The 21,846-nt window shown below is 36.9% G+C and overlaps 3 protein-coding genes across 3 annotated transcripts; all 3 read right to left on the bottom strand.

Moving 5' to 3' along the window:
* Nucleotides 1-6,894: 6,894 nt before the first annotated feature.
* On the bottom strand, nt 6,895-8,207 carry LOC122139615 (guanine nucleotide exchange protein smcr8b-like). The gene has a single exon (XM_042738061.1). It carries the CDS (start codon nt 7,484-7,486, stop codon nt 6,914-6,916), a length of 573 nt encoding a protein of 190 aa, XP_042593995.1. The 5' UTR covers nt 7,487-8,207; the 3' UTR covers nt 6,895-6,913.
* Nucleotides 8,208-10,065: 1,858 nt separating this feature from the next.
* On the bottom strand, nt 10,066-15,490 carry LOC109068184 (mitochondrial dynamics protein MID51-like). Its single transcript, XM_042738157.1, has 5 exons — nt 15,356-15,490; nt 13,944-14,098; nt 13,512-13,668; nt 12,886-13,211; nt 10,066-11,263 (listed from the first exon to the last, which is right to left on the bottom strand). Exons 2-5 carry the CDS (start codon nt 14,076-14,078, stop codon nt 10,484-10,486), a joined length of 1,398 nt encoding a protein of 465 aa, XP_042594091.1. The 5' UTR covers nt 14,079-14,098; nt 15,356-15,490; the 3' UTR covers nt 10,066-10,483.
* A 2,200-nt stretch (nt 15,491-17,690) lies between these two features.
* LOC109068183 (RNA demethylase ALKBH5) lies at nt 17,691-21,560 on the bottom strand. The gene is made up of 4 exons (XM_019085034.2): nt 20,368-21,560; nt 19,075-19,155; nt 18,850-18,975; nt 17,691-18,096 (listed from the first exon to the last, which is right to left on the bottom strand). Exons 1-4 carry the CDS (start codon nt 21,039-21,041, stop codon nt 17,919-17,921), a joined length of 1,059 nt encoding a protein of 352 aa, XP_018940579.1. The 5' UTR covers nt 21,042-21,560; the 3' UTR covers nt 17,691-17,918.
* Nucleotides 21,561-21,846: the final 286 nt, after the last annotated feature.

Here is a 21,846-nt window from a genome sequence, read left to right on the forward strand (position 1 = left end):
TGAGATAGTGATTTCTCTTTCAGTTTCACATCTTCTGCATTTCTCTCTAATGTAGGTATACCATTCAACATCCATTCCCTTTCATTGTTGCAAATTACAGATAGATTATTTAACACTCTTTCTAGTTCTCTAAGTAACATGACTCTGGTATACTGTAAATCTCTCAGTTTTATCTCAGGTTTTTAAGTTTCAAGTTTACTTTATTTATAAAGCACATTTAAAACAGCCACAAGACTGACCAAAGTGCTTCTCAAAAGAAACAGCATCATAAGAGTAGTAAGAACACACAAAACAGACTAAAACAAAGAACCAGAATAAAATAAAACACAAATAGAAAACAGGCAGGAATATAAAACCTAATAGGCCAATAAAAGCAGATGGGTTTTTAAATGAGACTTAAAAATGGTCAGACTAGGGGCCATTCGGATCTCCATTGGCAAGTCATTCCAGAGGCGAGGACCGATTACCGAGAAGGCATGGTCACCTGTACACTTAAGTCTGGAATGTAGAATTAAAAGAAGGTTCTGGTTGCCAGATCTTAGGCTTCTCGAGGGGATGTACTGATGCAGCAATTCAGATAGGTAGCCGGGTGCTTGATTGTGTAAAGATTTAAAAACAAATAATACGATTATGTATTCTAAATTGAACAGGCAACCAATGAAGGGCCTTTAGAAGTGGAGTGGCGTGATCCCTTTTTTTCTTTTTTAAAATAAATCTAGAGGCAGCATTTTGGACCAGTTGAAGACAAGCAATTTGAGCTTTAGAAATGCCACAGTATAATGAGTTACAGTAATCAAGACATGATGTACTAAAAGCATGCACTGCCATCTCCAGAGTCTTATCAGTGAGGAAATGTTTTATTTTTGCAAGTGTATGGAGCTGATGAAAACTGGACCCAATCACCGTGGAAATTTGTTTATCGAATTTTAATGAGTCATCTAAAGAAACACCCAGATTCCGTACCTGTGAAGTCCTAAAAGTTGATAGGGATCCCAGGTCAAAATTAAATGCTTTCATATTTTCTGAAGGGCCAAAAACAATTACTTCAGTTTTCTTCTTATTTAAGGATATTTTTTTTTGAGATAACCAGGATTTAACCTCATCTAGACAGGATAAAAGAGCAGTCATGGCCAGTGGATCATTTTTCCTAAAAGGTAAATAGATTTGAGTGTCATTGGCAAAAAAGTGAAATCTCACTCCATGTTTTCGAAAATAGGGAGGGGGCCAAAATAGAGCCTTGCGGAAGGCCACAGGGCAGAGAAGCAGTGGAAGATAAAAATTCTCCTAGCCTAACCACATATTTCCTGTCAGATAAAAATGACTGGAACCACTTTAGAACTGTGCCAGAGAGACCCACCCAAGATTTCAGTCTACTGATTAATACAGAATGATTAATCGTGTCGAAAGCAGCTGATAAATCTTAGAGAACGAGGACCACAGAGTCACCCATATCAGTGGCTAAAAAGATGTCATTTAACACTCTCAAAAGAGCAGATTCAGTACTGTGGGCAGCCTTAAACCCAGATTGAAAGTGCTCAAACAGATTATTTAAAGCAAGGAAAGTTTGAAGTTGGAAAACCACAATCTTTTCCAAAACCTTGGCGATAAATGGCAAAACAGAGATAGGGCAATAATTTTTTTAAACTGACAGATCAAGTGAAGACTTATTGAGGAGAGGTGTGACAGTAGCCACTTCAGATGAACAGGAACCACCCCAGTTGAAATACGTTTATTTAAAAAGGACACTAGACCTGTTACAAACCGAATCAACAATTTGCTTTAAAAATCTAGGGTGGATAACATCATATGAAGAAAAGGATAGTTTCAACTTGGCAATAGTGACAAAAGACTGAAGGGAGACAGGTTCAAAGACGTCCCAAGATGCAGAAAACTGCGGGGGGAGAGGCAGCTCAATAGGAGGAATATGAACTACCAGCCCTAGTTTCAGAGGTGGAAAGTAACGAATTACATTTACTCGCGTTACTGTAATTGAGTAGCTTTTTTGTGTACTTCTACTTTTTAAAGTAATTTTTAAAATCTGTAATTTTACTTTTACTTAAGTATATTTTGTTTGAAGTATTGTACTTCGCTACATTTTAAAACACATTAATTACTGAGTAAAAAAAAAAAAAAAATCGCTCCCTGGAAACTACGTCAGTAAATAATGGGCAGGAGGGCAAACTGGCGCTAAAATCACAACAAGAAAGATGCAGACGGACAAAACAGGCGTTAGTGGTGCAGACACCGCGGAAAACGAAACCCCGTCATATTCTGAAGTTGAACTCGAAGGAAATGAAGTGAACCCCTGGTCATTTTTATGCTCTATTATGCAGTGTAAGCTTTGCTTGCCTAGGGAGACCAAACTAGCAGCTTCTAAAATCCGACAAGACATCAGCCCTTCGCAAGCATGTAGAGGTAAGCTAAATAACTGCATCGTTACATTGGTAGTTAAAATGAAGCTTTGACATTTTAGCAAGAGGTTTTGCACAAATTAGCCAAAAAGACAGTGGTGTGGAGTGTGCGATATATATCGTCTGTGATAACATCATAATTGTTGTTTTAATTATGTGCGCGCGCATTTACAGTGCGTTCTTTCAGTGTGTGATTCAGTCTTGTAAAATGCATTTAGAATGATCACAAAATTGAAGATATAGGGGCAGAAAATTTACATATATCATTTCATATAGTAAATCAAAATCACACAAAGAATGCCGTCTTTTCTTCCAAAAATCATCATGATTAAATATATATATATATATATATATATATATATTTACAACAGGTCAGTAAACAAGTTAATTAAAGAGACTTGCGTTTTAGACACCATATTGCCTGTTTTTGCTCTATTTTTACAAACAAAAAATAATTCCAAACACAGCCACCAAAGCACAGTTTTTTGTCTCTGAGCAACATTACAGTGTTTCATTCCTGAATGAATCAACCGTTTAAATGATTTGGTTCAATCGCAATGATTAACTTATTAACAGTGACTTGCTGACACATACTGGCCATTTTAATTTCACATTTAAAGTATATATATATATATATATATATATATATATATATATATTTTTTAAATAATTAATTTTTTATAATTTCAAATGAGTATTCAACATTTTGTGTCTTGTATATCAAAACATTATTCATGCATTTGTAACTGCAGGTTAAATGCATTCTTGTCCTGCACTAAACAGTGTGTAAATACATCTAAATGCCACTTCAGATGAAGCTTCTGCATTTCGTCTGCATTGAAAAGATGAGTTTGTTGATACTGATTTGCCTGGTAACAGCCCAAATGTCTTATTATTCAAAATAACTCATTCCTTTAATTAAAAACAACTAGTTTGAGATTAATAGGCCTCAGGGGTGTCAAACTCAGTTCCTGGAGGGCCGTAGCCCTGCAGAGTTTAGTTCTAACCCTGCTCCAGCACACACATCATATAGTTTTCAAATAAGCCCAAATGATTAAATTAGCTGGATCAGGTATGTTTAATTAGGGTTATATCTAAACTGTGCAGGACTGTGGCCCTCCAGGAACTGGGTTCGTCACTCTTGGTCTTTAGTCCATTTTTTGCCTCCCTCCAATTTTTAAATTTTAATTAGTTATTTTTTATTTTGGTTAATTTTTAATTAGCTACTTTTTTACTTTTACTTAAGTACAAGTAAAAGTACCAGTCTAAAAATCTACTCAAGTAAAATTTCATTAATGTAATGGTACTTTTACTTGAGTAGAATATTTTTGTACTCTTTCCACCTCTGCCTAGTTTAACTACTTTTTCCTTAAAAAACCTAGAGAAACTTTCACAAAGAGCAACAGAGGCAACAGATACAGTATTGACCGGGGGATTAACAACAGAATTGATAACAGAAAACAAGATTTTAGGTCTTGACTGATTATGAAGTATTAAATTTGGAAAATAGGTTGCCCTAGCAGCTTTGACGGCTCTCTGATAAGCCTATTATCTGTCTTTAAACAACTATAGTGAGATGTGTAAACTGTCCTATTTCCAATTCCGCTCTGCTTTTCTACAATCTTGCCTTAGCAGCCGAGATGCCATAATTCAGATTTAGGTTTGTGCTTAAGAGGTTTTAGAGGAACAGTCTCATTCAATACATTGAGCCAGGCGCTATTTAACAGACTCAAATGTTTGTCCGCATCCAGGTCTGCTAATGGGGAGTCAAGAAAATGATGAGAACAGGGCTTAGTAAAGCACTGACTAAAATTTTCACTGAACTGAGGAGAATAAACCCAGGACATACTGTAGATGATGCTTTAGTAGAGACATGAAGAAGACTGGGAAGAGACATGGAAAATAAAATAGGCCTGTGGTCAGAGAGCATATAATTAGAATCTGTAATATCAGAAATATCGACCCCGTGACTGACAGCAAACATGAATGTTAAAATCACCCACCAATAAAATACTATCAAATTTAATAACAATGTTACCAATAAAATCAGTGAATTGCTGTTGAAAGTCCTTAACTGAATCTGGAGGATGGTAGATCACCCCTAAGCAGACAGGACTGTTCCAGTCAAGATGAAGTTGGGCTTTGAAGCTGGTGTAAATATCCACAGGGACAGCGTGACATTGTGCACAATGAGAGTTTTTCATCACAGTGAGTAACCCACCCCCTCGTCTATTTTGGCGAGAAGAGTTAAAAAATGTACAGTCAACCGGGACCAGTTCAGAAAAAAGGGGTATAATCGCCATCCTTAATCCATGATTCAGTGATGAACTTAAAATCCAAATTGTGCGAAGAGAAAAAGTCATTCAGCAGAAAAGTGTTGTTCACCACTGAACGAGCATTGATTAAAACCATATTGGGTGGAGGGACAACTCCGGAGGAGAGTGACACTCTGCGCAGTGGCCGCAGCACACCAGGAGCCGCTCCAGCTCTTTGGAGAAGATGGTCGAGGAAGGCCAACCCAAGGGACGGAGGACGGGAACAGGGGAAGAACAGGTCGAAGCCACTGGTGAGCCTGATCCAGGAGATGCCAGACCACAGAGTCCCCATAGTGCGGCCCGCAAAAGGGGCTTGGGATACAGCCCGCATGCAGACGGGCTTTCAGCTTGATCGTACGACCTCCCCGAGACCCATGTTTCCTTCCAACCGTGTTACGGTTGTTAAAGACACACTCCACATCCAACTTGTAAAAATGAAAAATATTGATCTAATATCTAAGAGAGACTGGCGATCATAAACCACAAGGGCACCACAGTTTGAGAACCAAACAAACAGCCAAACTAGCAGACAGAGGAGCAACCGAACATGCCGACACAGGCGCCATCTTGTTTCCTTGTGCTTTGCTGTTGTCAAAGCAAAGTTTGCTGGATCATTCTCTCATTTCTGCAATTTCCAGTTCATTAGCAAAGTTCTTCCTGTTCCCTGTTTTTAAACATACCAATTTTAAAAACTAGTGGAATGCAAGTCGATATAAAAACTGGATCACAAGTAATTTCTTACTGCTAAATTCTGGAAAAACAGAGGTGTTAATTATAGGACCTAAAACTCTGCATGTAATAACCTAGAACACTGTCTAAGACTTGATGGCTGCTCTGTCAATTCTTCGTCATCAGTTAGGAACCTAGGTGTTCTATTTGATAGCAATCTCTCCTTAGAAAGCCACATTTCTAGCATTTGTAAAACTGCATTTTTCCATCTCAGAAATATATCTAAATTACGACGTATGCTCTCAATGTCAAATGCAGAAATATCAATCCATGCGTTTATGACCTCAAGGTTAGATTATTGTAATGCTTTATTGGGTGGTTGTTCTGCACGCTTAATAAACATAGTCCAGCTGGTCCAAAATGCAGCAGCTAGAGTTCTTACTAGAACCAGGAAGTATGGCCATATTAGCCCAGTTCTGTCAACACTGCACTGGCTTCCTATTAAACATCGTATAGATTTTAAAATCTTGCTTTAATACTTATAAAGCCCTGAATAGTTTAGCACCTCAGTATTTGAACAAGCTCTTATTACATTATAGTCCTCCACGTCTGCTACGTTCTCAAAACTCTGGAAATTTGATAATACCTAGAATATCATAATCAACTGCGGGCGGCAGATCCTTTTCCTATTTAGCACCTAAACTCTGGAATAACCTACCTAACATTGTTCGGGAGGCAGACACACTCTGTCAGTTTAAATCTAGATTAAAGACCCATCTCTTTAACCTGGCTTACACATAACACACTAATACGCTTCTAACATTCAAATCCATTAAAGGATTTTTAGGCTGCATTAATTAGGTCAACCGGAATCGAGAACACTTCCCATAACACTCGATGTACTTGCTACATCGTTAGAAGAATGGCATCTACGCTAATATTAGTCTGTTTCTCTCTTGTTCCGAGGTCACTGTAGCCATCAGATCCAGTCTGTATCCAGATCAGATGGTCACTGCACTCACCCATATCCAGTATGTATCCAGACCAGATGGTGGATCAGCACCTAGAGAGGACCTCTACAGCCCTGAAAGACAGCGGAGACCAGGACAACTAAATGAGCCCCAGATACAGATCCCCTGTAAAGACCTTGTCTCAGACGACCACCGGGACAAGACCACAGGAACCAGTTAAGTCCTCTGCACAATGTGACTTTGCTGCAGCCTGAAATTGAACTGCTAGAGGAGAACTGGCCCCCGACTGAGCCTGGTTTCTCCCAAGGTTTTTTCTCCTTTCTGTCACCGATGGAGTTTTGGTTCCTTGCCGCTATCGCCTCTGGCTTGCTTAGTTGGGGACACTTCATTTCCAGCGATATCGTTGACTTGATTGCAATAGATTGCAAAGATACTATTTAAACTGAACTGAGCTGGATGATGACATCACCGAATTCAATGATGACCTGCCTTTAACTGGAAATTTGTGTTTACTGTTGTCATTTTGCATTATTGGCACACTATTTTCCTAATTAATGTTGTTCAGTTGCTTTGACACAACCTGTATTGTTAAAAGCGCTATATAAATAAAGGTGACTTGGAATTGCTGTATAATGTTATTCTCATCAGATGACACATAGGCAAGGTAAAGAGGTCGCACAAACCCTTGAGCCTCCAAGTCATAGAGCATAAGGTGGTGCGCATATGCAAATGCTCCTTCTTCAGAATCCCCTAAAAATACTTTTGAGTCTTCTACAAAGTTCAGTTTCAAAGAGCTACAACCTGCCAGGCTGATGAGCAAGGTCTGATAGTCCACTAACATGATCCGAAGGGAGAAGTGGTTTAAATCAAATGTTCCAAAAGCCTTGGTTTCAGGAGGAACTGTAAGCAAAGGCTTTGGCCCAACTTGCTCTGAAAACTCTGATAAAATGATAAAGTCCTTCTTAAAATTAGCACCAGACATCTTGGACCATGGGGTGGTGTCCCCAGTGTAGGCATACATGGGAACAGACAGTTCCTCAGGAAGTGCTGAGGGGTCTTTGGCTATTTCACTGAAATCTCTTTCTTTAGTGAAAGCCACCAAGTCTGGAGAACTAATCATAGTGGTAAAAAGTATTAAACAAAGAAACCGAACAGGGGTGTAAGAAGTATTGTGAAATTATACTAGTTAACCTGTTAACCCGCACCTGGATGCCAGCACACTGAACACTCTTTGTTTGCATGTGTCAATGTTTACTAATAGATTGAATGAAACAGGACAAAATGAATCTTTACAAACTATATCATTATAAAGGTCTAAGCCTCAAGCATCAACGACAGATTGCTGTTTTTCAATGGAAAGCTTATAAGGAATGTATTTGCTAAATGCATAAGCAGTACACATCAAGACATGCATAATCAAAACGCAGTAAATACCAGATTTGTCATAATAATGAGTCATAAACACATCCACAGCTGTAAATCCCGGTTTAGTTAGAAAGGTAAGGGTCCACTGATCGACATCCCAAAGACCACTTTTAGTCCAACGAAGCAATAACATAGTAATATGAATTGTAATTCCTTTGTTTACGTCTCATTTCATCGGGGAAAGTATTGTTTGTATCCGTTATGGAATAACTTACACTCAAAATACTGTGTTTTGGTAGTAAAAAACATCATGGTTTTGTAGCATATGTGTCACAAACAGAATGAGACCATCCACTAAAAAAAGTCAAAGAGAGGTGGAATATTGTTTATTTGAATTATGCCACTCTCTCGTGACGCACGCTGACGCACCATTTCATCTGAGTTGGGCGTAACTTTGCACAAATAATTCTTTTTTTTTTCTTTCTTCATTTTTTTTGTTTTTTTTGTTTTTTGTGGGGTGTGTGTGTGTATGTGTGTTTTTAATATGTGTATGAGCGCATATGAGTGTGTTATTTTTCTATATGAGCATCTATCAGTGTGAATGCTGTATTTCTAGCAATCTCAGGATGTACTGTAATTGGCATACATAGTTAATTTTTTTATTTTTATTACTGAAATTATTCTTATTGTATTTTTCTAGTGCTCAGATCAAATTATTACTTATACGATGTCTAAGATTCTGTCTATTGTTTTATAATTGAAAAACTATGCATTGGTATGTTAAATGACTAAAATAGTAAGTAGTTAGTAATAAGTAATAGCTTTTCATGGTATCTTCTTCAGATTTGAAATAGAAACTCATGAGACGTGACTTTCAGCCCATTACTTTTCTGGATTGCTCGAGGACTGATTTCATGTATTTTTATATGAAAAAAATAATAATAATAATAATAATTTTTTATCTTTTTGAGCATTATCAACTAAAAGCCCAAATAGTAAAGCCCAAGGGCACCAAAATAGTGTGTGTAGCACACTGAAGTAAGGAATTGTTACAATGTTAATTTAGGTAGGTCATTTTCAGCTGTGAGTCCCAAAATGGGGGGTGCAGGTTAACAGGTTAAAGGTCTATGTCAAAATGTTTCCACATTATGATTTCCACAGTGTCTTCAGTAAGGCTGTTATATGCCACAAATTAAACAAATATAATATTACCTTAAATTGTTCAACTTCATCATAACCAACTCAATCTCTACTTGTTTCCCCCTCAAAATAAGCGTGGAACAAAAAGGATATGTTCGCGGGCATTATTGCAGTTTCTCATAAATGTCAACAGTCATCAGGTAATGGCAATATTATTGGCATTTTCCTTAACACACTGATAAAAATGCAATAGGCTATATTTATTTTATTAACATCATGTTCTCTTCAGTTAGGTGCAGTAAATAAAGATGAAACAAACACACAAATTTATGATTTCTCTTATCTGACTTTATACTTAACACTGGCTTAATATAATAATTTAAAACGCGTTTTGATTTATCAAATTTTTGTATTTTAGTAAATGCTGTATTAAACGAACTTCAGGGCTCTGTATATCATTACAAAAAAACATCTGCAACGTTTCATTGGAAAAATAGTTTACAGGGTTATAAAAATGACCTAAGAATAACCATAGGAGGTACGTTCTATAGTTGATAAAAGTTATTATTAGGTCATAAAAAATAACCATCCCACAATGTTCTGGGAACATTAATTTATGGTTGCAAAACAATAATCTAGAAATAACCATAAGGGAATGTTCTGTATAAGTTATTTTTAGGTTATTTTAAAAATAACCACCCTGCAACATTCTGGGAACATTATTTTATGGTTGCAAAAATTTTAACCTAAAAATAAAGTTCCTAAAATGTTATTCCTTGGTTCTCAAAAAATAAATACATATCCAAACGGGAATCAAAAACTAACATTAGGGGAACATTCTGTGATGGCTGGGATGTAACCCTATCAGCAGTGTAGGATCGGTATGAAGTTTGATCCTACCAGTATTTTTGTTTCTGCTATTTATTTTTTTAACCAAACTTGTTTAAAAGTTATCATAAGACATATACTGGGAAACCTGCAGTAACATTTACATGTTAACTTTTAGTTTAATTATTTCTGTCTTTTCAAAGCCTTTTATGCTAGTATTGACAAAAGGCTAGAATGTGGATGGGTAGGAAAACAACACATAAAGGTTTAGACAACCTTTTTAGATAACATTTTTCCCCAAACAAACTCAGTAGTTTTGCTACTTTGTAAGTAAGAATAAATAACCCAGAAAAAAAAAGTATATAAAAATTAACATTGCATTACTGCTTTATTGTCTTAATATTAAGTATTTGCTTCTTCAGATTGAACACAGCTTTGCATAGTCTGTGATTATAGCCTTTGCTCCTAAAAGCAAAATAATAAAACATATACTGATGGTCAACACAGAGCTCAGAACAGGTTATCAACAAAAGAAAATCCATCTTAAGTCACAGACAAATCGTCTGAACTATGAAAGCTTTCTCTCACTTCTTTAAAATCTACATCCAAGCAAAGTGTCTAGGTAAGTGCTGCATAGTCAAATGGAGCCAATGTCACTTCAAAATCCCCTTTAAAGGAGTAGGTAAGTGGAAATACACATAAGGGGACCATGAATAGACAATGGAGAGTTGTTTTAATAAAAAAGTACTATTCTGTGCGCAGGGGGTATAGGAGGAGGAGTGAATCAGATCAGAAGAATCTCAGGTTCAGTTACAGCACAGTACAGCATGAAGCCCAACTCATCAATGTCGTCCTCAGTAAAACCCTGAAACAGATTCACATTAGATTTGAAGTAACTAGGCAAGATTCCAGTTTCCAAATATCCGATTAGCTCAGTGATCGCCTGCAGGAACCTATCAGCAAATGCTGATTCTGTCCAATCTGTTTCATTTTCACTCATGTGTAGAATGACGTTGCTAAGATGGCTGGCGTTGAGCTTGCGTAGTGAAGGGCAGTTGCAGCACACCGCCTTTAGGGTTTTCAGGCACTTCCTTCTGACCCCCGAGTCTGCTTTGTCAAGCTCTGCTAGTCTAGCCGTTTCACTAGTGTATAGGCTCTGGTACCAGATGTAGTCGAATGACCCAGTGATCTCTGGTTGCGCCATAAGCGTCATCTCACCAAGGCGCACTGTTGGCAAAACTGTTATATAGAAGCGTTCTCCACTGTCATAACTGCTTTGAGTTAACCCTTGAATTTCCAGTTTGAGCTCAGGAGACCCAAGCACTGGTCGCACCTCGCACTCCAAGGTTCCGGTCAGCGATGGCCAGTTCATTGATTCCATCACTGTCTTGCCTAGTTGCTCGGAAACAAGCCGCGACGACAAGTATCCAGCCAGCAAATGTCGATCCCAGTAGCTCCGCCCCCTCGGGAAGTACTCAAGGTTTTCACGGCGCACCATGCAGTACTGAGGGTGACCCAAAAATGTGTCCTCTCCGGCAATAGGCGTCCACAGACTGGACTCCAACTGTATAAAACACATTTGGAACAAATTTAAATACAATTTCAGGGTCAAGCACATGGCCATTGTAAGGCCAATATCTAAGATCAAAGATCCAACTGCTAATATTGGAAGGCTTGTCTGAATATGATCTAAACTAAATATTGTAAAAAAAAAAAAAAAAAAAAAAAATTAAAAAAAAAATAATTAATTAATTAATTAAATAAATTAAATAATATATATATATATATATATATATATATGATATTGTGTCCCAATCCGATACTGGTATATTCCTAGAGTTTGGTGTTACTAAAATATCAGTCCAATGTATACAGAGTTGTGCAATATATATATATATAATATATATATATATATATATATATATATATATATATATATATATATATATAAATATAGATATATATATTATTTGGCTACATACATACTTATTTGGCTGCTTTAAGAGCTGCTGCTGCAGAACATGACACGGATCTGACCCACATCATATCTTCTCACAACTCTTTACCTTTTTTGACCCACTTCAGGTCTTAAAGTCTCTACTAATGAGCTGCCGAGTTTAATCAGGTGTGTTAGATGAGAGAGACAGTGCTGGGCTGCTCCAGGACACTTTTTAAAACCACTGCATTTCAGAGACATGTTCTTAAATCTGACTCGTATATAACAAACACTTACATGAACAGTTTTAAGGCAGCTTTAATTGCCTCTTTGGTAACTTAATGACTTAACTGATGACATGACAATGACACTGGATGCTCATAGTTTAATTTGTGCTACGAGCACAGTATAACGGTTGACAGGACAGGAAAATGGGTTTTAACTGACATATGGCCTGACAACATCTCATCTGACCTCATCTTTACTGTTGTTCTACTGAAGCTCCCTCGTCACCTGCACCTTTTCTGCACTCGTTTGAATAGTGCCTGCTGCTGAGGCGCCATTGGAGTGCATGTCTGAAAATTCTCTTGTTTGTTGTGGTTGTAAAGACGTTCTGTGTCTAAATAAATGCAATTCTTGTCAAAAAAAAAAAAAAAAAGAGACAGAGTCAGCAGTTGTGAGTGGGGTGGCCAAGCCTAGCTCTGCCCCTGCATTAATTGCATTAAATATAAAAATTAATTGCATGCATTAACGCATTTATTTTGACAGCACTACTTATTATATTATATTATATTATATTATATTATATTATATTATATTATATTATATTCAAAATACATTTTGGTCAAAAACTGACAGATATTATAGAAGAGTTACCAAAAACTTATGGAGGACAGTTTTTTTTTTTAATATAATATAATATAATATATATATAATATAATATAATATAATATAATATAATATAATATAATATATTTTTTAAATAACATCCTGGTGTGAAAATGTACATGGAGATTTGAACAGATAGTGGCCCTAGAATATTTGAGATAAAAAAAAATACAGAAAAACAATAAATATATTAATGAACAATCACCATAATGTAATATAAATGTGTAATAAAACTGCAGGCTAGCACTGGATATCATGAATCTCTATGGGTCTTTGAGATGTATGGGATAGCAACTATTTTTAATAGGATTTTTTTTTTTACACCTGCAAGTAAACAAGTAGTCCACATAGAATGTTGATACCTGCAGGGGCACGATCAAGCAAGCATGGTCGGCTTTAACCACTTGCAGGTTGTCGAGCAATGACCCCGCCAGCGTCATGTCTCCCAGTGGCATGCCTGGGTGTTTGGAGTGCAGGAAGGCCTGGATCTCTGTGGCTATATCTAACACTCTCTGTTGTGCGACAGACACCTCCTCCCCTGACAGACACACACGTGTTCTGTAGTACTGCTGCAGACGGTCCACAAATGTCATCACACACAGATCCATGCGTTTCCGTCGCTGAGGTGGTTCAGTGTTACAGCGCTGGGGCTCAGGTGAGGGCAGGGGGATGGGTTGGGAGAGCTCTGCTAAACACAAAAAAGTGTTTCTACTTAATAACAGCATTCACAACCCATTTTAGTTCCATAACATGATATATTTTTAGTGACACAGATGTTCAGTAACAACATTAATGCCTAAATAAAGACCAGTTTGAAAAGTGGAATTAATACATTTAGATGAAAGAATTTTTTTTTTTTTTTTTTTGGCACTAGAATGCATAGATGAATTGTGCAGAATAAGACCCTAAATATGGTCCGTTTTGATTTCTTGTTGTCTTTTAGCAACAAGTCTTCTAAATAAAGGTAAGTATGTTCCCAAGTATGTACCTTTCTTGGTTGCGGCAGCAATCTGTTTCATGACCACTCCTTCTATACTCTTGTGCAGCAGTTTGGGGGAGGCACTAACCAAGCTTAACTCCTCCCAGCTGTCCGTCATCTTCTTGTCAGGCTTCTCATCAGGAGGCCTACCAGCACGTTCTATTAGCTACGACATCATAGGAAGAGGAGGAGACAAAAAAAATTAATAAATAATCAAAATAAGCTTTAACAGAGTGCAACAGTCAGGTTCTAGAAGTAAAAATCCATTCATTTTCTTCATAGAAGAATTAATTTTTTCTTTTTAATGGAAACTTACAAACCATTAAATGCAGACCTACTGTGAGCTACAAGCTTTTTTAATTAATGGTATATGCACTCTATAAACAATATATCATTTGACCAATCAGAACTGGGTAGTAAGCAAAAATAATGAATAATCACCCGTTTCACAGCTAATGTGGCAATGCCCAGCACCACAGCTCCACCGACCCCCAGCACCAGCCGGGCATTGGACAACAGGAAGTCAATGACAGCAGCAATCCCATCTTCTCCTCGCCTTTTACCAGAATAATACATCACTTCCTCTGTGAGATGGTCTGAAAATGTCAGTAGAGACTTACAGTACATGACCACTTGATGTCACATGCGCTTCCACAAATCAGGGTAACTCCATGGGTTTTAGACATCTATCATGATATATTCTGGGCCTCTCTGAGGACAAAATAAATGATCTATCTATCTTATCTATCTATTATCCACTGGGCATTATGGGCAGGGGCCCATGCGCACTTGGTGCCCAAGCAAGGGGAAGAAACACATTTCAAAGTGTCTATTTACACTAACTGTCTACCTTACTGGCAGAGGCTATTTACATTAGTTCTGCCTACCAATGTCAGGTTGATATAAACAACAGAGGTGTTTCCAATGAATAGTACCATATAATTGTGTGTGGGGGGCTTTACAAGACATTGTGCCTAGGGCCCTCTGAATTTTTAATCCGGGCCTGGATATATTCATGGTACTAAGAATACCACTGACCTATGTGTACCATAAATAGTAATCATTAAGTATCACAGTACTAAAATTAAAATGTTATTATTGATTTAACCATCCGATACCATTAACGTACCAAGGTACCTACTATCACAGTACTCAGTACTATGAAGGTTAAGACACACAGTGCTCATGTGTGCTACGTGACTGCGCAGGCCACTGAAGCCTCACCTGCCACTCTCTCTTTCTTTTTCTGTGGATTTCTGATTTAGAGTTCAGTCTCTATCTGTGATCTACAGATTACACTAGTAAGACATGGGTGAATATCTCATGGATACCTTTAAGGCTTAATATTTTTATTCCAAAGGGATTTACAGATTCACATGCTCGCCAAGAACTACATTCCAAAGGTCTTTTACAAAAAGTAACAGAAGTTCTTGGCCAGATCGCAGGCAAATGAAAACAAAACAAATTCTACATTCTTTCATTATGGTTATTGGGTAAACCCAACTGAGTTAGTACACATTAAATACATACAGATGGACTTTAAAACCCAGATAACATTGTGTTTTCAGATAAGACTGTGCAAAACAACATGACACTATCAGTGGTTTATATCTGTCATGTTTACAGACGTGCTCTTTCACACGATGCATGTTTTCCTTGCTAAATATTATATAAAATCACGCATAACCTCCAAACTCGAATACTTATTTTCAGTTGTTCAAAATGGTTGAGAATCAAACTACACTGATTCAAACAATAGTGTTTCGCTGTGTTGTTATCGTTTGCTAACATCACCAGAAAACTAACACGCTTGGTGATATTAAACAATCGACAGTTTATAAGCGCTAACTTACCTTTATATGGTTTTAAAGTAAATTCAGAGCCATTAGAGTATCAAATTCAGTAGTTTTGTCCAGCAGGTACTTGCCCTGTCAACTATAACAACACCTCATACGTCACTATCCAGCTGATTGACGTACATATGGACCAATGAGATGACAGTATCAATAGACGTCAGAACTACAGTGAAGGTGCGTTGCTTTATTTCTATGGAATTTCTTTACACGGACATAAAGGAAAAAGCATATACAGTTATTCATCTTAACAGAGCGGCTCCACATTATATATATATATATATATATATATATATATATATATATATATATATATATATATATATATTATATATTTTTTATTTTATTTCATAAATTATTTTAAGTACTTTTTTATGTGAATTCAAAAAGGTTTTATATTTTTGAAACATAAATGGTATCGTTTCGTGTTATGTTCTTATACTGTGACATTTTCTTAATTCATTGCTTGTGTAATTTATGGCAAATTTGGTCACATTGTTCATTCTACATTTTTCTTGAAAATATTATAATAAACCGAACCGAAGAACACCAAATTAAATAATTACTTTGTACATTAGTACTTAATTGTACATTGTGCTGTTAAATGAAATAGTTTAAAACACTCCATACTATCCAGTTTATTTAATAAGCTTTATATTTTTATTACTGATTTAATTAATTCATATATAAACTAGATTATATATAATTTATTAAAACTATAATTTAATTTTAAGTACTTTGGCTATATATTTGGTGTTGTTTTATCACCCCTCTATAAACTGAAAACAGTAATATGTCTCCCCTAGAACCATATGTAAAGCAATTAAATTAATACTATCCATAAGCAACACAGTAATCAACCCAATATAGTTTTCTATGAAAAAATGGATGGAAAGTTCTCTAATACCATCTAGTGGACAATTTCGCACTCTTTCCACTCACTAACAGCACTTGAAGTAAGAAACTGTGGGACATTTATTGGGTAAACAGTGGATACACTGAAGTAAATTATTGTGTATGTTTATTTAACAATTCAAGATGATATAGTGGCACAGAGATCCAGCCACACTAAATACTCACATTTTCATTTCGGAACCGTATAAAACAGTGCATAGTGTAAATTATAAATATCAGACTGGAGCAAAAATGGAAACTCTATGTATGTTAAACTGTGGACAGTAAATGATCGACCTATTCCATTTAGATTCAACCCTAATTAAACACACCCGATCCACCTATTCAAGTCCTTCAGGCTTATTTGAAAACTAAAGGGTATGTGTGGAACAAAATTCTGCAGGGCTCCGGCCCTCCAGGAATTGAGTTTGACAAAAAAAAAAAAAAAGGTTGAGATTGTTTTTGGTATTTAAAAGTGAGCTACAAAATGCAGATACGAACCTCAATTTTTATTAGACCTAGAAAAATAAAGAATAAACATAGAATCTTTCAGGAACACACTGATCATCTCCCTTTAACCTTTTATGCAGTGTAATCTGCTCCATTGGTTTTCAACCTTTAAACAAAAAGAGTCGTGTCAGCCTCTTAAATACAAAGTATATATAGAGTCTCATGAAGTCAATTGCACTTTTCTATTGAACACCTGCAATGGGACAGACACTTTATCATCTTTCTTCTACATTTTTATTCATTATCAGAAATAACAGTATAAAAATAAATAAAACTGTTGCCATTATGACAGTCTTATACAGGTCTCGAATGACAGCTATAATTTTGACAATGAATTTTTTCCTTTGGAAATAGATAAATCAAATAACCATAGTTGTCAATCAGAACTTGTTATAATGGCAATTCCACTCTTAAATGGGAAAAAAAAGAAAATAAATAAGCATTGAGAAAGGAAAGAACATTCAAATGAAGCGATGACTATTTCACTTTTTTTATCCTGTTTTTAGAAACATGAAAACTTATATTGTGCATATCAAAGATGATTCTAGGGCTTAGATTTGATCTTGTCTTTGTTAGTAAAGTCACTGTGCACAGACAAATCAACCGACAAGCCACTGCAAGCGAATCAAAGACATTTTATTATAATACTTTTAATTTAAATCAGTCTAATGGCATGAAAAAAAAAGATTAATTTTCCTTCACACTTTTTGTGACTTAAGATTCTGCAAAAATTAAAAGTAGCTTGATTGCCTGTTCTAAGCTACTGTTTCAAAATTTATCCAACAAATCTGTTTACATGTTTAAAAGAGCATTTCTCAAAAATCTATCTTTGAAAAAACTTGACCAGTACAAATTTTTATGTGAATGAGCTGTATGCATGACACTGATGAATATGCATGTGAATTGATGAATTAGAATTGAATTCCACTAGTCAGCATAGATGTCTTTTTATTCCATACATTTCCTTTAAACACACAGAACAAAATATAGTGGATTTTAAAGTTTAATTTTTGATATGTCTGAACAGATAGATAAAGCCTCTTGAGTAAAGCAGCCACTGTCTGATGTCCTTGAATCCACCCACTCCGGAAGCTTCTCTTTTACTGAGTCACTCTGTTGGCTTCCCATCCCCTCGAGCAAATGTAAAAGCGTCTGCGTCTCAGTGACGTCTCATTTTGACTCGTCGTGTGGGTGCATGATCCTGTGTGTAGCGTGAGCCCAGCTCTCTCTCGTCTGCTTTTCTCCACGAGTTCTCTGAACTGCCGTCGCCGTGACGTCTCTGTCGAGAGAAGAGGGAACGCCTCTGCAACTCTTTGTCCATCTCTAAAATACGAGGCCTGTGTAAGGGAAAAGAGCAAAATGCTTTTAGCAAATTGTATGTGTGGACTGCAACCACTTTGTGAGTCTTAAAGGATCAGTTCATGCAGAAATGAAAATTCTGTCATCATTTGCTCACCCTTGTGTCATTCCAAACATGTATGATGCTACTTTTTTTCTTGGAACAGCTCTATTTTCAATGACAGTTCATAGTGACCCCAGCATAAAGGTTTGGAACAACATGTAGATGAATAAACAATGATACAATTTTTGGCTGAACTATTCCTTTAAAGTGTACTTTTATGTTCTGCTGACTGATATGACAGCACTCTTGTTGCAGAAATACCCTACACCACCAATCCAAAAATATGGGTGCAGCGAATGCAGCGAAAGCTGTCAGATAATAGGGTTACTAAAATAGTACAAATACTGAGAAGAATTCAGCCGGTCATGTGATCTCAAGACGGCAGCCACCATTAGTGTCCACTCTTAAGCAGAATTAAACCGCTTTCAGTGTACACCATTTTAAACAATTGTCATATTTACTTTTTTAGACATAAAACTATTATCTTTGTGCAACTTTAATATAAACTAGGTTTTTCTATTTTAGGAATAGAAAACAAGCCATACTATTTTTTATTTTTTATTATTAGATAATTAGTCATACTTTTATTACCTCATGTAAACATGAACAGCCTTCATGTTTATCTGAGTATAAGTTGTTGATATGATGGAGACAGTCCTGAATGTGGTATGAAACTCTTGGCAAGTACCTGTGTGCAGCATCTGGGTCGGCCTTGCGGTGTGAGCGTTTGGCTTTGAGTATGTGTCGTCTCTCAGAAGAGGGGATGGAAGGGCTCAGTGAACTGGAGTTCAAGCGAGGAGCATCCGGCCTTGTTCTACAGCAAAACATGAGCATATATCAGAGCAGTGTACACCCCCACACATGCTTCCAGAGCTTTTAAGAACAACTCTGACTCAAAACCAGAGCAACTCACTTTCTCAGAATGATGACAGCTCTCCTCTCCTTGATGTCCTGTGGGCGGATGCAGTGTGTGATGTCATCGGCTGCATAGCCACTAAAACCAATCAAAACAGTAAAAGCATGAGCCAGAGCTCAATATTCTACTACATTTTAGCACAACAAAACAAACATAACAAAAGCAAAAAATAATACGTTTTTAGGACATGGTTCATAATGAAAAGCTAATAATTCATGCAAATAAAAAATAATGAAATACTTTTTAAAAAGGATCAAATATTTTACTTGTGTTCCTGCATGTCATGTTACAATGAACTAACACCACAGGATAATAAACATGCAAATGTGTTATTGAAATATTAATTTAAAATCTTGGGGTACTTCAAGTAAATATTTTAGGTAAAAGGGCTTCAGCTGACAATAAAATAAATAAGTTCCTACATGAACTTTAGTAATAATATGTTTTTTGGGCTTTACCAGAATGGTAACGCCCTTACAAAAAAGAATGTGGCAGTATCATGGTACAGTGATGGTAATGGTACAACATTTTGAAATATACCATGGTACTGAAATTAAAGTACAATGCTATTTGTATGATATTTCTAATTTTTAAATTTGTAATGGTATTTAAGTTTAAGTATATTGCTATTTGTATGATATTTCTAACTAATACATTTACAATGAAACGTTAACTGAAATAAAATAAAATAAATAAATACTAAATTTTAAACTAATTTTATTTCAGCTACTTACCAAGGGAACGTTTCTTATATTCATTTAGTTTAACTTGCACCAAAATAACAAACTGAAATAAAAATAATAATGAAAAACTAATATATATATATATATATATATATATATATATATATATATATAATGATATTTATAATTAATAAAAATTAATTAATAAAACTTTGATATTTATAATTAATATATATTAAAATTACAACAACAAAATTACTACAACTTTAAAATAAAAACTGAAAATATAAAAGTAGAAATGAATCGGTTTTATGGTGGTAAAATATTATAAGCTGTTACACAGTACCATAGTATAAATCAAAGTAATATGGTAATTCAATATCACATAACTGAACTTGCAAAACTATACCAAAACGGGCCATGTTACGATCATGGTATTTCGGACATGCACCATAGTAGTACCATAGTATATTTCAAAATACTATGGTACTGCCACAGTACTTTTTCGTATGGATATATACATGGTGTTTTAAAGAATCGCATAATAATAGCATGCTCTGGAAATTAATTGTGACAAAGTAGTGTCCGGACTAGCAACGTTACCGACCTGAGGACGGTGACGCTGCCGCGCCCCACGGGCAGGTAGAGCACGGGCTCGGACACGCGTATGGGCTTGAACTGGAACTTGCATCCGAAACAGAGTGCGCTGTCGCTGAAGAACGACACGGACACTATCGGTCGCTCAAAGATATGGATGGGGTCCACGTGGGACACGATGCAGCCCCCGGGCTGGTAGTCATTGATCACGGCGCTATTAACAAAGCCCTCCGCTATGACGCCGTGCGTCACGAGGCGATCGATGACCAGCTCGTGCACCCAGTCCGGGATATCGTCCACCTCGCCTTCGGAGTACAGCCGCTCCTGCCCGGGCCCGCGCTTCTCAAGCTGCGAGCCGTACGTGTAGCCCTCACCGAAAAAGTACTTGTTCCGCAGAGGCGCCCGGTCCACCGTGTGCTCCCGGTAGAGCCCCTTGTCTCCCTTGGCAACCACCTCATCTATCTTCGCCTCGATGCGCGCGCACTCCTCCTGCGTGAAGATATTCGCTTGCTTAATGCTACTTTTCACTTTGCTCGCCTCCGCGTCCCGTCGCTCCTCGTGCTCGCTCTCGTCGTCATCCGACTCGCGGTGTTTGCGCTTCTCGCCGTCGCTGTACTCGAAAACTTTGTCCCTGTGCGGTGTCATCGACTTCAGCTTCTCCCGCAGATCTGTAAAACCGGCCATTTTCAAGCGCAAAGTCTGAAAAATTGCGGCAAAGTGTTGTTTAACCTGAATTCACTTTAGGTCCCCATGTTATAATGTTAGTATCGGTCACTGAAGTCGTGCGCGACGTGTGAATGAAGGCCCGCAGCGGTGCCGCCTATTTCCTCTTCCCCCCGTTTAGCAAATTACACCAAAGTTTCCACTGCCCAATTCCACGAGCAACCCAACTCAATCTGTAACACAAAGCAGTGAGTGAGCTGTCAATCACAGGCGGCGTTTCTCTGCGGTTCAGTCTCATAACATTAGCACGTAGCACAGCTTCGCTACCACTAGCTTCCAGTGGACACAGGCTTACAGCTGCATGTTGTTTAAAACGCACGCCTTCTGGTCTAGTCAGTCGCCGGGCTGATCAGCCTAATTTAATGTATCCAAGAAATAGTAATTATTATGCTGCTGCAAGATTGTACAGAGCCGTAGAAGGAACACAAACTCGTGGAACCACAACTGTTTGGCGAACTGCGCATGCGCATAATGCCTTGCGCGTAGACATATGGGCATGATGTTCTGCTCCAGTGATAGCCAATAAGCGAAGCGATCAGCTGCCAGCAAACCCCTGCTGCTATAAAAAGCAATTTTAAGAAAGTATTGCGATATTTACGAATTATTTCGAATTTATTATGATTACTTAAACATTTTTTTTAATAGGAACGAGAGTAGACAGGAAAGGACTGACTCAAACCTGCTTTTATTGCGTTTTTATAATTATTTTGTAATATTCAGTAACAAAATGTTTAATATATAAACTTTAATAATACTAGAAATGCAT

This window comes from Cyprinus carpio, chromosome A1 (genome assembly GCF_018340385.1).
Source record: "Cyprinus carpio isolate SPL01 chromosome A1, ASM1834038v1, whole genome shotgun sequence".
Classification (NCBI taxonomy): domain Eukaryota; kingdom Metazoa; phylum Chordata; class Actinopteri; order Cypriniformes; family Cyprinidae; genus Cyprinus; species Cyprinus carpio.

Coding starts and splice junctions, on each gene's coding strand:
- LOC122139615 (XM_042738061.1), bottom strand. CDS start 7,486: ATGATTAGTTCTCCAGACTTGGTGGCTTTCACTAAAGAAAGAGATTTC.
- LOC109068184 (XM_042738157.1), bottom strand. CDS start 14,078: ATGTATTATTCTGGTAAAAGGCGAGGAGAAGATGGGATTGCTGCTGTC. Junction 13,669..13,943: donor CCACATTAGCTGTGAAACGG/GTGATTATTCAT, acceptor ATGATGTCGTAG/CTAATAGAACGTGCTGGTAG. Junction 13,212..13,511: donor TGCTGCCGCAACCAAGAAAG/GTACATACTTGG, acceptor TTTTGTGTTTAG/CAGAGCTCTCCCAACCCATC.
- LOC109068183 (XM_019085034.2), bottom strand. CDS start 21,041: ATGGCCGGTTTTACAGATCTGCGGGAGAAGCTGAAGTCGATGACACCG. Junction 19,156..20,367: donor GGCAGCGTCACCGTCCTCAG/GTCGGTAACGTT, acceptor GATTGGTTTTAG/TGGCTATGCAGCCGATGACA. Junction 18,976..19,074: donor GCTGTCATCATTCTGAGAAA/GTGAGTTGCTCT, acceptor GTTTTGCTGTAG/AACAAGGCCGGATGCTCCTC.